This window comes from Labrus bergylta, chromosome 10 (assembly GCF_963930695.1).
Source record: "Labrus bergylta chromosome 10, fLabBer1.1, whole genome shotgun sequence".
NCBI classification, from domain to species: Eukaryota; Metazoa; Chordata; class Actinopteri; order Labriformes; family Labridae; genus Labrus; species Labrus bergylta.
The window spans coordinates 23,256,272-23,273,720 of NC_089204.1; the positions used below are offsets into that span (position 1 = coordinate 23,256,272).

The 17,449-nt window shown below is 39.4% G+C and overlaps 2 protein-coding genes across 2 annotated transcripts; both read left to right on the forward strand.

Annotated features, from left to right (window-relative positions):
• The first annotated feature begins 5 nt into the window (after positions 1-5).
• On the forward strand, positions 6-5,186 carry LOC109981899 (centrosomal protein of 55 kDa-like). The gene is made up of 10 exons (XM_065959789.1): positions 6-63; positions 1,739-1,899; positions 2,015-2,257; positions 2,910-2,975; positions 3,187-3,353; positions 3,559-3,669; positions 3,764-3,950; positions 4,047-4,121; positions 4,200-4,322; positions 4,945-5,186. The coding sequence occupies exons 1-10, from the start codon at positions 6-8 to the stop codon at positions 5,134-5,136; spliced, it is 1,383 nt and encodes a 460-aa protein (XP_065815861.1). The 3' UTR covers positions 5,137-5,186.
• Positions 5,187-8,713: 3,527 nt separating this feature from the next.
• LOC109981955 (cone cGMP-specific 3',5'-cyclic phosphodiesterase subunit alpha'-like) lies at positions 8,714-16,381 on the forward strand. Its single transcript, XM_065959252.1, has 22 exons — positions 8,714-9,378; positions 9,624-9,776; positions 10,257-10,346; positions 10,478-10,618; positions 10,704-10,778; positions 10,867-10,931; positions 11,061-11,127; positions 11,234-11,281; positions 11,372-11,521; positions 12,024-12,167; positions 12,255-12,320; positions 12,406-12,552; positions 13,453-13,560; positions 13,651-13,760; positions 13,865-13,952; positions 14,041-14,141; positions 14,256-14,363; positions 14,457-14,520; positions 14,600-14,674; positions 14,778-14,861; positions 15,044-15,194; positions 15,312-16,381. Exons 1-22 carry the CDS (start codon positions 8,911-8,913, stop codon positions 15,347-15,349), a joined length of 2,541 nt encoding a protein of 846 aa, XP_065815324.1. The 5' UTR covers positions 8,714-8,910; the 3' UTR covers positions 15,350-16,381.
• The last annotated feature ends 1,068 nt before the right edge of the window (positions 16,382-17,449 follow it).

Genomic DNA, 17,449 nt, shown 5'->3' on the forward strand with positions numbered 1-17,449 from the left:
TCATGATGACTCAGAGGCATGAAGCACACCAGCCTGCCTGGGTGAACTGTGTTGACAGGCGAGGTAAAAAAAAAAAAAAAAAACATCTTCATACTTCCTCAAAATGTTTCATTCATAATTCAGTTAGTATCTACATCACCGTGCAGAAGATGTATCCTAATATTCTACAGCCACCTTACTTCTTCTATTCTACTGTAGCGCCCCTAAGTGGGGGTGAAAGGAATGAGCCATTTTAATTGTTGCTAGTCTAGCCTTCAATTTAACATTCTAGCATAACCAAAAATACTAATTTTCAAAGGGAGTATGTCCAAGCTTTATTCACAAATTTCGACGAGATAAAATACAACTGTAACACACATTATAATGTAACAAAACGACTTAAACAGAAACAATATAGTTTTTTTTTTGGCGAATGTAACTGTTGAACTGTTCTGACTGCTCCTGCTCCTGCTCCTATGAATTCAGGTAAGCTAAGGTGAACAGGTGTTCAAGCGAAAAGTGTTACCCAGCCAGATGTGCTACCATACTGCTCTGTGCAGTAAAGGGCGGCTTTTCGTCTGTCGAGTATGGAAGCCCATTTCCGCCAGTTAAAAAAATAAAAATGAAAATAATAAAGTCATAATTATGAGATAAAAAGTCATAATGAAATAAAAAATTATAAGACTTTATTATTTTCATTTTTATTTTTTTACTGGCAGAAATGGGCTTCCACAGTCGAGGAATGCTTCCTCTAAAATCTTAAATAAAGGTTTCGTTATAAGTATCAAAACATGCTTCCCGTTTCCTCAAAGTGCAACTGCAGCGAACAGAGGGGTTTAAAAGTTATTCTGTATTGGAAGCATGATTTGATTGTTCCCCATATTCTGATAATAAAAATGGAGTGAGTAGGGAATTAATATAAAGTTTTTTCGTTTGTTCTGGTAGCATTATTTGAGAGGGTAGATGGCTCAGCCTCTGCTTATTTTGAGCATTTTTTTAATATTTACAGGTTTTGCCATAGACTGTAAATATTTTAAACTTAATATTTACAGGATATTATTATTATTCCTATGGAAGGATTTTTCGAGAAGGCAGCACAACTCAACAGTACACCACAAAGGTTAGGCGGATGTATTGATAGTAACAATTTTGGTCAAGTTAAGTCGTCTTCCCTCCTTCTTAAGGTAACAACAAAATTACTAAACTTTACTTAACTTTGGGTCTTGGTAAAACAGCCAAGTCCCAAAGTCAAGTAAAATTTTAGCTATCCTAAACGCTGCAGTAGAAGTTATTGATTACTAGTTAATAAAACCAACTTCCTAGTAACATAGTTAACAAAACAGAGTTGGTAAACAAAGCAAACTAGTACCATAGATAATAAAGCTGGCCCGGTGTCATCTTCTGACAAATTTGAGTTAACAAAGCTAGCTTTACAAGGTGCCAATTTACCATACAACCAATTCTACTATAGAAATATTAATTGTTTTTTTTTCAATAAGTTGACATAAGGTAAGTAAGCTTCATATTCAATTTGTTATGCAGCTTTTATTTAATACAGTTTCATAACTTTTCTAGTGAGGACTGATCTTGAAACATTAGCAATATTGTCTTTTTTTTTCCATTAACTTGTAGATTTGAACTGACAGATATCATAATAGGTTAAATTTTAACCCTCTGTTGTTGCCAAAACATTCTTTCAGGGTCCTTCTGGAAACCCAACATGTTTATTTTTGAATTAAATACTCTTTTTCTGAGTCAGTGATCAAGATGGTGCCCTCCAAATACAGAGGTTCTCTCAAAAAGAAGATCAAATCAGAGCTTGAGTTGGTCGCCAGCAGTCTGAGCCAGGAGAACGACTATCTCAAGAAGACCCTGGCAGAGTCTCGTCATCATTATTCAGCTCTTAATAAGCTACTGGAGGTAAACTTGGTCAAACTTTGAAAGCCAAAACCGTTTCGTGGGAGCTGAGTTTCTTTGTTATTCAGAGTGTTTTACAGATACTATGAGTGGAAACAAATATCTTATCTTTTCACAGAGATTCCTAACTCTTGAAACAGTTAGGCTGGAGAATTGTCAGCAACTAAAGGCTAAAGCCGTGGAGATAGCTTTGCCGTCAGAGCAGCTGAGTGGGAAAGAAGATGATCTGTTTGACGGAGTGAGTATGAGGAGAAAGAGAGTGATGCCCAGCTACTCGTCAGAGATTGCTGAAATCAAGAGCAAGCTTGCGAGCGTCACATCTAGGTGTCAGTATCTGGAGAACAAAGTTGCAAGGAATAAGGTACAGCACGGCTTTGTATTTAAAATGAGTGAATGTTGTGCTGTTGAGGAAAGTAACAAACTGTAAGCATTAAGAAGGTCAATACCTTCCTATTGACACTGATCAGTAAGACATGTTTTATTAAATGTTCTAAAAAGAGATGCTCATTATAATTCACAATATCTTGAAATTTCCATTTAAGTCATCCCAGTGTTAGATAGTTAACAAATACTGATGGCCTGCACACGGTTAGCTGCAGAATGGCATCACAAAATGGGCCTATTTCCCCACCCTCTCATAGAGGGAACAGCCAAGTTGTCAACAATACTTTTAACAATTGAGAATAAGCCAGCATGCACTTCACCAGGGCCCTGAAACCAAAGCAATTCAAATAGCATTCAGCCATCAGTTGTTTCACTCCACCTGAGCTTTTGCTGCTTCCAAAAAAATTCTTTGCTTTAATACGTTTTGCTGCTCAGGGAGTTTGTTCTCATAAGCTGCTCATATTCATACCAGTTTTATGCCACTAGATGGCAGCATTTGTTTTTGTGTCAGCCTTTCTTCAACTTTTTAAGCCTTATTTTGATAGGGCACATCCTAGTCTTCTGTATGAAGGTCAAATGTTCATTAACATATATTTAAGGTTGAACTACATTTATCTTTTGTCAAATAGGGCTCCATTTCTGATGAACAGGCCTCCACCGACGAAGTAAGAAAGCTGCAATATGACCTTAAGGATGTATGTATTTTCCAGTTAACGTCCAATGACTGTTTTATTTGTCACTTTCACTTTGTACTCTGTATGTGCATTTGTTTCTAATGAAGATGTTTGGCTATGTACAGTAAACATGTCTTGCTGAGTGTTTCTGCTTTGGAGCCATCCCACTGGCTCAACACTCCTTCTGTCTCTCTCTGTTATGTGCTTCTCATTATTTATTTCATCCCCCGAGGCCTTGGAAAAGAACAAGCAGTGGCTGGAATATGACCAGCAGAGAGAGGCCTATGTGAGGGCAGTTCTGGCCAGAATGTTATGGCTGGAGAAGCAGCTGAACGAGGCCAATAAGGCGCGCTCGCAGCAGCACAATGAGGACTATTCAAATGGTAAGCCTGAGAGACAGTGGGCCATGAGCACTCACCACTAGGGCAAGAAGGGGCAACAGACTGCCACAACAAGGTTTTTAAGATTTTGAGATTGATAGAATCAGCTCCTTTTAATGTATCGTACAGAAAACCACATTCTCTTTACTATATAGTTCTTGCTTAAGGCTGCATGTTTTTCATTCATCCTCTGCCATTTACATTACAGTGAATATGCGGATAAGCCAGATGCAAGAGCACTATGAACGACTCTTAGAAAAAGCCAAAGATGAGCTGGAGGTGCTCAGGGATAGGGTGAACGAGACCTGCCAAAACCTGACAATGACCGAAAACATGTGAGTCTCCTCCAGACAAATAAATATTATAGTTTTCAAAGTTGGAAAATTTAACAGTGGTTGTCAATTTTGTGGTGGACCTTTTGATTTGTAGGTGCAAGAACAAGGAGGAGGAGGTAGAGGAGCTCAAGCAACAGCTGCAGAGTGAAAGAAGCAATAAAGAGGCAGCAGAATGTCATAGTTGGTCTGAGATTGAAGAGGAACACCTGACTGATGAGACCAGAGACCTGCGGCACAGACTCAGTGAGGAGAAGCGCAAGTCAGCTAATTTGGAGCTCCAGGTACATCTTCAGGAAATATGAAAAAGGAACTCATACAGTTAATATACGAGGGAAGACATTTCCTATTAGAAAAAAAATAATCTTTCTCTTTCTTAGACGAGCATCCGGGATACGTTTTTCAAAAACCTTCACCATGCAGACCAGAGAAAGATTGCAGCCCTGCAGCGGCAGGTATGATCCAACCTCTTACCATTATTAACTTGCATACATTCTCCATTGTAATTAAACTTTTCTTTTTTTAAATTATAGATCAAGATTTCATCCCAGGACCTTGAGGACGAGAGGCAGGATTGTTCGTATTTAAAGGAGCAAATGGTCAGTGTTCTGAAGATGATGCAAAACACTAGAGGCCATCAGGCAAAACTATCAAAGGTTGGCATGAACAGAGAATGGTTAAGTAGGAAGTTTATCCCCACTTCTGAAACTGCATGAATTGAAATCTTGGGGGCAGCATAACATCTTAAAGACTCAATATTGTCATATAGAGCCTCTTATTAAATGTAGGTCCAATATAACTTGTCCTCTTTCTTTGCTTTGGTCATGAGGGACATGTCTTGCCCCTCATTTGTTAAATGTGATGCTATATTTACCAGCCAGTTGCTGATCTTGTTCATCTGCTGTTTGGCGCTGGACAGGTAGTATAGGTCGGCTTTATCTTTGGTTTTATGTGCTGAAAACAGCTGCCTGCGGACAACAGAGTTCTTCAAAATTAAGAGCTCTTCAAAATTAGTTTTTAGAAAAAACAAAAACAATGAACCAAAGTAAACAAAAAGGCTCCATATAGCTAAAATAAATTTAAGAGTGTAATGCAAACATTTTTTGTTTATGTGTCTGTAGTCTGTTAGTAACCCCTTTAAAAGGAAAAACAATAATTTGATCCATTGTTACTATTAAAATGATCCATTTATGCAGCTTCAAGTTTATTTGGTGCAAACTGTTTCATACACTCAGAGACTTATTAACCAGAACTGGTTTTTGACTCAATTTGCATTAGAGAGGACGGCGGGATTGCAGCCCATGCAAAGCGACACCCCCACCATCCCCACCCACCAGAGAGAGCCGCCGCTCGTCTCCTCACAGCAGCGTGCAGGATGGAAGCTGTCTGGAGTGCCCGATCTGCCAAGCCCAGTATCCTGTCAGTCACTACAGAGAACTGACTTACCACCTAGAAGTCTGTCAGAACTGAAGAGTTGAGCAGAATTCCTCTTCTGTTCAGTGTTTTCTGTTGTTTGAAATCTCAATAAACTACAGATTTAAATTGCTAAGGTTGTGATTCTGAGCATTAACTGGACCAAATATTCTTTGTTTATCCCAAAAATGCTTTCTTTTCTTTCTTTTTTTTAACATGTATTTTTGGGCTTTTTATGCGTTTATTGGAAACAGGACAGTGGAAAGAGGTGAAAATCGGGGAGAGAGAGATAGAGTGGAGAATTTCATGCGGGAAAGGAACCACGGGACTGATTTGAATCCAGGCTGTCTGCTTCGAGGACTACGGCCTCTGTACATGGGGCGCCTGAATCAACCACCTGGCCACCTGCACCCTTCAAAAATGCTTTCTCACCTTACCAGAGGATTTTTAGTTGCTCTCGTCAATGAAAATATCAATATCTTTTACCATATATTTATTGGCAAAATATTATACTCAGATATCCATGGTTCTTAGATGTTAAATCCTAAAGACCTCATCTCTTCTGACTTTTGCATTATGAGGTTAACTTTTCTAATTTTAAATGAAAAATCCTGACGACTATTGTGTGGATTTTCTTTTATTCCTGTTTTTTATCCAGCTCAAGATATCAGGTCAAAATTGAAATTTGCTCATTACATTGTTAATGTAATATATGCAAATGAACAATCTTCCCATCAGCCTAAATTGTCTTTAGTGCTAATCAGTTATTTATATCATGAAAAGAATGAAATAATTATTATGTGTGACCCTTGGTCAAATCATGCTGATGTAGGAACTTGTCCCTGACCAGGTTTCATACTGTTCGAACCAGATGAATAGCTCAAAACAGCTTGTGGTAGTTAATCCCTTCCCTGTACTATTTAAGGGAGTGGATTAGTATTTCTAACAGACAATATGGGGAGTGTGAGGTCTGTGCTGTGACTGAGAGCTCTGAAAGGGAACATGACACAAAGAGCTAACCAACAGCTTAAAGATGAAGATGCTGATATGGTTTAGTCACCTGTTAACCTGCTTGTGCCTTTCAGGTACATTTTGAATACTGAGCATGGTAATAAGTTAATTGAAAGGACGATGTGTCTTTGCTACAAAGTACATCCAAAACAAATACTTCTCAGCTACATGCCTCTAAATAAAAACGTATCTCTGTTGGATTTGAATGAGGTGAATGCCCTGCTCACTTACTGTAGCACTACTCCGGACGTTCACCTCATAATCTAATTCAGAGTGTAAATAAAATGGCCTCAAGCTAATGAGATCGCATTTAGCTTATTTGCAATTTACACAGTATAACTGCTGAACAGTTGCATTAATCAGAGATTAGAATTTGGATTAACCTTCAGGTGATTCGGATAAATCTCAGTCGACATCAAATCATATTATATTGTTATTTCAAGTAGATCTATTCTTACAGAGGATGTCGCTGTGTTTGATATTTTTGGATAAGTTCAAATGAAAAATAGTTTGCAAAAAAATATTGTGACACATTTTAAGTCAAATACATATGAACATCCTTTCAAAGGTTTGAGCTGGAGCAAACAGCATCATAAAGGTAGGCCATTGCGCTCTTCACTCCTTTCACTTGTGTAGTAATCTCTAGGAGCAAAATCCGCATGCATTTGCAGTAAGACCCCTAATAAAGTCTATTTGGACATTAAACCTCACACTGATGTTATGCACTTGAAAAAAATCACGTATTTTGCCCTCTCTTCTGAGCTGCACTGCGCAGATCATGTTGGCAACACTATTGTAAAGACCCTGGCTAACACTGCTGTCCCTCTTGTCTCTGTTAAAACAGTTGCAGTCCTGGTAACCCGGGAACGCACACTGGTTGCCAACAAGACCACTCTGACCTTCAACTTGTTTGTATAGCTGACATGCAGTTCATCTATTTTGTTTGTATGTCATCTCTGTGAGCGCCTGTGTCACCATCGCTACCTTGATCTCCATCGGTGTAAAAGGAATGGCAGACCCTGCCCCTAGTGAACCCCAGGATTACGACCCAAACTGTCTCCTTCTCGTCCTTTACTCCACTCCCTCAGACGATTCTTTAAAGTGATAGAAGTGGATTTCCCTGAAATGGTATACATGGTTAACAAATAAAGGGAAAGCAAAGGGTCCACATTAATGTTTATTTTTTGTGTCTTTACCACAGGAACTTGTACACCTCTAGCTCAAGTGGCCAGACACAGCTGAAGGGGTTCTGTGAAATGTAGGCTTCGCTGCCCTATGTGCCTTTCTCCCAGGTCATTTACTGCAAATTATATTTCACCATGGACATATAGAAAGACTCCATGGATGTTTAAACCTGGTTAAAAACACAATAATAAGTTCGATAGGCACGTGTAGATGAATGCAGGATACATATATCATCACTATATCTCTTTCTTTCTTTCCACCACAACATTTTAAGATCCAGATGCACAGGAATCTATATTATACTGCTGTGTACTGTTCTGATCCGATTATCACCTTAACTTTGCCAGGAACTTTCTGGGTCACCTTTGTGTCTCCTCTGCCATTTTCTTTTGGGTGGTAACATTCACAAAGGCCATCTCAACCCTAAATCCCACGCAAACTTGCAAAAAGCACAAATATATTTGCCTGCACCTCTGCTGACATACTGGCATTACTTCAATGCTTAAACTAACAACAATGAGATGATTAATATTCTAATGTATTTTAGGATTGTTTTCAGCTTCCAAAGCTTAGGTAATGAATCCAAGGAGATGACTTATATTCAGTCTATTTCACAAAATTGATTATTTTTAAACATGCCATTGGCTTCACATTTGTATTAACTTGTGGGGAAGTAAATGTCTCCCAAACAGATTACTTTAACAAACGAGAGTTTGCCGGCCAACAAAGGTAATTAAACTCCACGCAGCAGTCAACAATCCCCTTAATCCTGTCAGTGGTTAAATGTAGCTTCCATCAAACAGAACCATGACACCCAGGCTTGTCTGGAGGAGCACTTCTAGTTCAACTCTGATGTCAAAATGACCAGAATCAGAACTTGATCTGAATGGACCAGCTCTAGACCAGTTATTCCAGCTTGTTTGTTGTCACTGTATCATCACATTGATCACTTTCTCTCATACAAAGCTTCTCAGACACCATAAGACACTTAAACACAGCTTTTATCATGTAGCCAATGACCCCTCTCGCCTTTTCCTGGTATTATAGTTATGGTATTATCCTTATCCTCTTAAAAATCCTACAGAATGACTTCCCACCTCACTGTTTCAAATGTATCAACATTTTTTGTTGTTGTTACCCTTCCAGAAGTGTGTACACAACATAATTAAAAAAAGGCATGCGTCATTAATCTCGATATGTTATCAGATGTTTTCAGGAAACTCCTCAGGAATAGTTGCAGTTTTGACCTCTTGCTACCTGCCCTCCTCTACAGTTCAGGTCATACTAGGGGTTCCATAACTCACCTATCACACCCCTAATGGGATTAGCCCCTCTGAAATGACAAGTGGCTGGATTTACAGTTAAGAAAGCTCAGGGGTTTATGACTCTTGCGTCACAGTTATTAGTGCCCCCTGGGATCCCCTTACCAGTAAGCCACTCTCTACCTTCTGTTACCGAGGAGGAGGTTGGACCTGCTGCTTTGATCCTGTGATAGTAGAGGGTTTTGAGAAATGTCACAGTAAGGTCTGCTCTGCTGCATCTTCTGGAGGACATTACTACTCTACTCTTCCTCCAAACATCTGTAAAGGAGTTTTTTTTTGTGTGTGTGTGCAGCTTCATCTATAACTGGACAACATGGCAGACAAAGACACTGTAGAGAAGTTCCTTGACAACAACCCACAGGTCGCTAAGGAGTACTTTGAGAAGAAGGTCAAGGCAGAAATGATCACTGCTGCCTTCAACAACCAGGTCCAGGTCAAAGAACCAAGCTCTTACAAGGATGTCTCCACCATCCAGGAGGCTGAGTTCATATTCGAGCTCTTAAAGGAGATGCAGAGCACCAACCCGATGGAAAAAGCCCTTCACAAAGTTCTACAGAGGATTGCTCTACTGATCCAGGCTGATCGTGTTAGTTACTTTGGCTACAGGGCTCGTAATGGAGTACCTGAGCTGTCCACCATCCTCTTCGATGTGACGCACAATTCTCCATACGAGAGAAATTTTGTGAACCCAAATTTAGAGATTGTTTTTCCCACCGACATGGGGATTGTCGGCTGGACGGCACAGTCCAAGAAGCCGCAGAATATTGCTGATGTTAAGAAGGTGAGCTAATGGCAAGGATTATAACTCCAAAATTAGACACGGACAAATCGCAAAGGTCATATAGTCAAACCAATCATGTCTATCTATATGCAAAGTTAAAGACTTTACAACTTTATTACAATGTTTTAAAGAGCACTGGATCAAGATCGAGAATGTAGAGATGAGCAAGTCAAAGATATCTTATTTCACATCCATCTCGTTGTGTTTTCACGCTTAACCTTTAAATGACCTTCTGTTATTTCCAGGACTCTCATTTCAGTGACTTTGTGGATAAACAAACCAAATACACCACCAAATGCATGCTGACCACGCCAATTATGTATGGAAAGGAACCCATTGGTGTGGTCATGGCGCTCAACAAACAAGGTGCAGACCAATTTTCAAAGAGTGACCAGGAGGTGAGTGGACAGGATGCTTGTTTTTATCATCTTCAACAGAGTATGTGCACTGGAGGTTAGTGTGTTTGCCAGTGTGATTAAGGAAAACAAACTCCAAAATATTACACTCAGTTAGGATAAGAGGAAAAATGAAAGTTAAGGATGAAGGGTTTGTTGCAGACAAATCCCATGCAAGGGTCTCTTTGTTATCCATGCTTCAAGGGAAACCTGCCAATTTTAGCCTACCAGCTTCTGGTCTCTGACCTATATTTAGAGGATTGTCTTGGTACTTTTGGTCACTGTTATGACAGCTCAACTTATAATCCTTTTAGACTGGGGGGGTGGGTGAAGCCCAGACATTTTTTCTAGTCTTCTATCAATGCCTCTTTTCAATTGTAGTGGTTCTGTAAGAGAAAGTGTCCACAATCTGTTGTGATTGACAAATATTAAAAAGAGAACATGTGATTTATGACACTATGATTCTTTCCTGTTCAATCCCAGCTCTTCAATAAATACATGACCTTTGCTTCTGTGGTCACTCTCCAAGCCCACACTGCTATGATGTGGGATGTCGAATCCAGGAGAAGCCAGGTAAGAAAAATAAAACACATGAATAAATCCACATAAGCTAAAATATTTGGCCACTTCCTCCATTTTTACCTTGAAGACTCAAAGGGCCATCCTATGAAAGTCATGAGCAGTGATTGTTTTCTTTGCTGTAGGTTCTGCTGTGGTCAGCCAGCAAAGTTTTTGAAGAGTTGACAGATATTGAGAGGCAGTTTCACAAAGCTTTATACACAGTGAGGACTTACATCAAGTGTGAGAGATACTCAGTGGGGCTCCTGGACATGACCAAAGAAAAGGTTGGTAAAGACTTTCATTTTGTCTTTATATGAATCAATCAAGCAGTACCGTACTGTACCATGATTCTGGCCTATTTTCCTACAGGAATTCTTTGACGAGTGGACAATCAAACTAGGCGAACAGGAGCCGTACAAAGGCCCCAAGACACCTGACGGCAGAGTAAGTGCAAAACATTGGTTTGTTTTGTACAATAATTCTCCACCATTGGCGCCTTAGAGTTTAATAAAAAAGTGCTTCAAACTTTTAGGAAATCAACTTCTACAAGATTATTGACTACTTGCTTGAAGACAAAGAGGAGATCAAAGTTATCCCGTGAGTATCATTATGTATTCTAACACCAGTATGGTATGCCTTTTTATAAAGCTATATTTGCATATTTTTAGAGGTTTACTGGTCTAAAGAAGTTTGCTGTGGCCCATGTTTTATTCTCTTCACTCACAGCGGCCCCCCTGCTGATCACTGGGCTCTGGTCAGCGGTCTCCCATCATATGTAGCTGAGAATGGATTTGTAAGTTAAACTTTTATTTACATTGGTTTTGTGCAAATGTTAAACAGCTTGGTTCATGGATCTGCTGATTCCCAATCACACATGAACGTTTTTTTCTTCCTCCTAGATCTGCAATATGATGAATGCTGCGGGAGACGACTACTTCCAGTTCCAGGCGAGACACTTTTTACTGACAAGTGGGATTGATTTTTGTTTTTGTACAACACAAAGTTCCCTGTGATAATCCGGATATTGTATTTGACAGAAAGAAGCAGTGGATGAGTCCGGATGGGTGATTAAGAACGTCCTGTCGCTCCCTATCGTCAACAAGAAGGAGGAAATTGTTGGTGTTGCCACTTTCTTCAACAGACACGACGGCAAACCATTCGATGAGAATGATGAACAAATCACAGAAGTAGGGAAAATATCTCTCATACCATTATAATGCATCCCCAGAGTACTGATTATGTTATTGACATCATTTGACTTCACTGACATTTGGACAAAACGGCATGTTTCATCTCTTTGATGATCTTGTCCTGTACTTGTGACATTTGTTTATTTATTTATTTTCAAAAAATCATATCCTGCTTTATTTTTTTACACACAAACAAATGAATCATCGTTATTGTTTGGCGCAGAAAATGTAAAATGACGTTTCTTCAGCATGCTGTTATTCGACGCGCCTTTCACCTACACAGTGGCAGCAGGAACAGACATTTAGATGTATAGGAATAATCTTGTTGCTGATGGTCTCTCTTGCTTTAGGCATCATTATTAATTTCAGTCTGTTTCATTAAAAAAAACTCCTCACAGGGGGCATTAAAGGATAAGTTAACTAGAAGTATTTGTTTTCAGTACAAGATTTATAAATAAAATACAGAATTCATTTGTTTCATATTTTTGAATGTCACTAGGCTCTGACCCAGTTTCTCGGCTGGTCCACTCTGAACAGCGACACGTACGACAAACTGAACAGGACAGAGTGGAGTAAAGAAATTGCTCAGGAAGTACTCATGTACCAGACAAAGGCCACGCCGAATGATGTGCAGACCATCCTGGTGAGCTGCTGCTCCAACTGAATGTAACTACAGACCTCAAACAGATTACTAGATCAAGCATCCGGTTAACTTTTCATTCCCCCGCAGAAAACTCAAGAGAAGTTTGGCTCTGCACCAGAAGACTGTGACCAGAAGGAGATGTACAAACTGCTGGTAAGCACTGCTGTGTGGAGACTAAAACTCTTCCCTTTGTTTGTGATTAGAAGCTGACTGTTTGCTTTTTCTTTCCAACCTTCAGAGAGCCAGCATCCCTGAAGCCAAGACCGTGGAGCTGATCGAGTTCCGCTTCAGCGACTTCCCCTTGTCAGAGTTGGAGCTCATCAAGTGTGGCATCCGCTGCTTCTTCGAGCTGGGGGTGGTGGAGAAGTTTAAAGTCCCAGCTGAGGTATAACATTTAGTAGTCAGGAAAAGTCTCTGTACTCACCAAGCGACAACCTCCGGTCTTGAAAAATGAATTCAATGCAGAAGTGCAACATCCTGCAGTTCCTCGAGTGTCTGCTTGAGGATTGCTCCAGGCAACCACGTTAGTCACATACACATTGCTGGCAAAAAAGTTGTTTTTACAGCATAAATTAAAAAGTTTACAGCCTGGTACAGAAAACAAAATAGGTCTGATTAGTTATAATCCTCTCTGACACACGCTGCATGGGAGGGTGATTTTTTTTTAAAACGACTCGCAGTATCCGTAGTTGTAGCTGACATGATTGACAGGTGGGCGCGGTGTAACCCCTCAGCTTCGGCCCTAATCCTGTGGTTAGGTGAGATAGCATTTCCAGCATGGCGGTGGCGGCGGCTGACGATGAGCCTCCGGATCCCCCCTGCTGTAACAGGTGGCTGACGTCACTCAGGCTTCGTCCATTCATTTTTACAGTCTATGGTACTCACTCAACAACCTCATGCCTCTGTTCAAACACCATACGACTCGACGCGACACCTTATTGTCCCCTTGGGGAATTTAGTCTTAGACTCAAGTGCTGCACACATTTAGCTTCCTCTCCCGTAGAATCAATAAAAAAGATCAATAAAAATCAAATCAGACAAGTTTGGTTCATGAACAATGCAGAGACACAGGAAGTGCCAACAATATTTGTGTAGTCTAATTTCCAAGTCATTTGGCTCTTGGATTAAGCCATTATAATGATTTGCATATTTGACAAAAGGATGACTTCATAATCTGAGATGCTGAATTTGAGTCATAGGTTTTTTCTGGATCTACTTTTTTTTTTTAAACTGAATGCAAAGACTCATTGCAGACCTGTTTTTTGTGCTTTTACCTGTCATGTAGATCCTGACACGATGGATGTACACCGTTCGTAAAGGATACCGTGACATCACCTACCACAACTGGAGGCATGGCTTCAATGTTGGACAAACCATGTTCACCCTGCTGCTTGTGAGACTGAGTTCTCATACTTCACTTTATTTTCAGTTAGTGAAAAATAAATGGCATAACACCGGGTTTTTCTTCCCACTTTCTCAACAGACAGGTAAACTGAAGAGGTATTACTCTGATCTTGAGGCCTTTGCCATGGTGGCCGCTGGATTCTGCCATGATATTGACCACAGAGGAACCAACAATCTCTACCAGACAAAGTACGGTTTTTTGAAGGTCATTTCTAGGCGACATTAAGAACAAAAAGTTGTCCAGAAACTAAACAAAGTGACTTTTGTCTTCTTGTTCTGGTGGACTCTTGTAGGAGTTTATCTCCTCTGGCAAAACTGCACAGCTCCTCAATTATGGAGCGTCACCATCTCGAGTACAGTAAGACTCTGATGGAGAATGAGGTGGGTCCTTATCATGTTTACATATTAAACAATAGTTAAAGCTTCCAACAGATTATTTCTAACTTCTCTCTTCTGCTGACATTCACAGGACCTGAATATCTTCCAAAACCTTCAGAAGCGTCAGTTTGAGACCGTGCAGCATCTGTTTGAAGTTTGCATCATCGCCACCGATCTCGCCCTCTACTTCAAGTAAGTAATGTCCCAAGTTTGGTTCCATCAAAAGTAAATCATAACTTCTGGGTCCATATTAAAATCTTTCAAGGCCAAGTTTTGAAAAGATCTGACAGCCTTCTTGTCTTTCAGGAAGAGAACGATGTTCCAAAAAATTGTGGAAAGTGTTGAAGGGATTCCAGAAGAGAAAGAGAAAATCAGCTTCATCGCGAACAATGCAACTAGGAAGGAAATTATCATGTAAATGGGTCAATGAGCACGTTAAAAAACATACTTTTAAAATCATTGTTTTCTTGAGGCTGTTTTTCATTGGAAGAAAATGTCTCTACGCAGGGCGATGATGATGACGGCTTGTGATCTGTCGGCCATTACAAAACCGTGGGAGGTTCAGAGCAAGGTATGATCCTGTCAAATTGATTTTAACTTTCACCTACCGGTATATGTTCTGATTGCTTCTTCTGATTGCTTCTTCATAGGTCGCTCTGATGGTGGCAGCCGAATTTTGGGAGCAAGGAGACCTGGAGAGGACAGTCCTGGACCAGCAGCCTATTGTAAGATCTATAAACTATGCTAATTGTTAAGATATGTGCACTGAGTATGTTGTCATTATTCCCTAACAGTACATTTCTTCTTCTGCTTCTTCCTCTCCTATAGCCAATGATGGACAGGAATCACGCTGCTGAGCTGCCTAAGATGCAGTGTGGTTTCATTGACTTTGTCTGCTCCTTTGTATACAAGGTATCTAATTACAAATATTAACATGAACATTTTCTATGAATACACAACTTTGTGTATGTTTTTTTTGCAATGAATTTTCTCATGCAACTTCTCTTTTGTTGTTTGATTGTCAGAGCATTAGTGTTTATCTATATGTCTGAGGTTTGGATCTTAATGTGTCTGGGTTTTCTGTGTTTTTGCAGGAGTTTTCTCGCTTCCACACAGAGATCACCCCCATGTTCGACGGGCTAAACATCAACAGGGGAGAGTGGAAAGCTCTCGCAGACGTCCATGCGGCCAAGATGCAGGCTATCGAAGACGAGAAAAAAAAGCTGGAAGGTGGAGGCGAAACAGGTGAAGCCCAGATCTCTGAAATCATATTCATGTTTTTTTTTTTGCTCATTGTGTGTTTGCATTGTCAGCTGCCTCTTACTTTTGCTTTCTCATTTGTGTTTTTGTTTTGTTTTTCAGGTCAAGAAGGGAAATCAAAGACATGTGTTGTTTGCTAAACTTGGACGGTCCGAGCACTTATGAAAGGGTTGTTTGGATGTGTATTTGTATGGAGTGTGTATGTGCATGAGCATGTGTTCACAAATGAGGGAGTTCAAATGTGCAAAAATACCAAAATGATTTTTCTATTGTGGATCTTGCATCCCCTATTACAGAAGGTAATTGTAATCTGCACCAGTCCAAATACTCTGGAAACATACATTTAACATTTAACTTGTATATACTTAAAGAATGAATTAAAAGAGTATATGTGTATTATATTATAAATATTTTTACTGAACATAATTAAAGGGTCTTTAGCTCTCTTTCTTTGGTTTTGGACATGTGAATAGAGAATTTAAACTGCAAGTAAGATGTGCAGTCAGAGCGATTAAATCTGAATATTTTTGGAATATAATCTAAAAATAAAAAGCTCCTACTTTCTTGGAAATGGCGTTATTAGCTAAGTCAACAGTTCCTTTTTATTGTAATTGCAAGGTGTATATTTGAAACATATGTCTCTGGCAAATGGATGAGAGATGTAAGAAGATTTGACTGAATTGGATTTGGTTATAATCCACCTGGGCCCCCCAGGCTTTCTTGTTAAGTCCTCCGCTTAAATAAAGTAAAAATACTTGCGCCCTGCTCATAAGTCACAGTGTGCATAGTGCATGTGACATTAACAGACCAGGAAAGTGTCAAGTGGAAACAGGGCAGAAATCACAGTCGACCCACGAAGAGTGCATCATGGGAGTGTGAAACAACATAATATTAAAATGGTATGTTGGGATTTTTTTGAAATGTTAAGATTCATTGTCATGTCTCGAGAAGAGCTTATGAAATGGGTAGCATTTAGCAGAACAATGTCAGACTTTGTTCTATTCTTTTGACAAACTGTTTCTGTAATTTTAACAGACAGTTGCATCTCTGGGAATGATAGCTTTGCAAAGAAATGTACCTCTATCAAACATGTATAGATTTTAAAGCACAATTGTATGTGCAATATTATCATGTATAAGTTGTGAAAATGTCAATAAAGTTTATTTTCCAAATGCGCTGTATTTCAGTTTGTTGTTGTTGGTTGGGGGGGAGGCTGCATTTATAGTGCATTCTCACATTCAGCAAATCAAAAGTTGCAATCATGCAAACTCAACAGAAAGGGGAAAAAAAAGTCATTTTGCAGCATGGCTGAAATTCAGTAAATAAATTATGGAGTAAAAGATTTTCCTGATGGTGAACCTCAGCTTCATCAAATCAAAAAAGACTCACTCACCTGGCTCTGTGTGCACCATGTTAACAACTGATAGCCAGCTAAAAAGGCTTAAAAGAGCAGATCACCTTCTAATCAACTGCTAACAAGCTTACAGGAGGCCGAAGAAGCTGGATTCTAACTGGTGCCTGTTCTTGAGACGCAAATAGACTTTAATCTAAGGTTGTCAAATGTTCGTATACAGTTTAATGCCAAGTGTTTTATTTCAGATAGTAAAAGGAAAAGTACTGAAGCTTTTAAAAAAAAAAATAATAATAATATCCTCATATTTTGAATCCAAAACAGATGCAGAGAGAGCATCTGTGGTCCATTCAAATTTCCAGGTCGACAAAAACTGTCCCTTCAGTGTCTCATAAAGCTACAATAGTTATGTTTATGTCTCTTACAAACACAGGGAGCCGAGGGGGTAAGAAACACTGTCTAAATTGCACAAATCCAATGGAACAGTTCAAAGTTGCAGATGTATTTGTGCAATCAAGACAGTGTGCAGAATTTTGCCTGCAGATTTTTGGTAACTAGAAACCTAAAATAGCTGATTTTGAGTGCCTAGGACTTTTGTGTTTGTTGTTGTGGTATCAACAACAGATATCGAAATAGTCTGATTTTTTATACTGTTGTATATCGAAGTTGAAAACTCTGGTATTGTGACAAGACAAAGACTAAATGAACAAGAAAACATTAAAATCTTTCTTTTATGCTGCACTTTTCAAACCTAAAAATGTTTTTTTCTGTTGCTTCGCTCTCTTTCTAAAGCATGCAAATCTGTGCTTTGACCTTCTTTGACTGTTAGTTTGACCTCAGTATAGGAACGGCTAGAAGATGTTGTGGTGCATCATATGAGAAAAGCCCT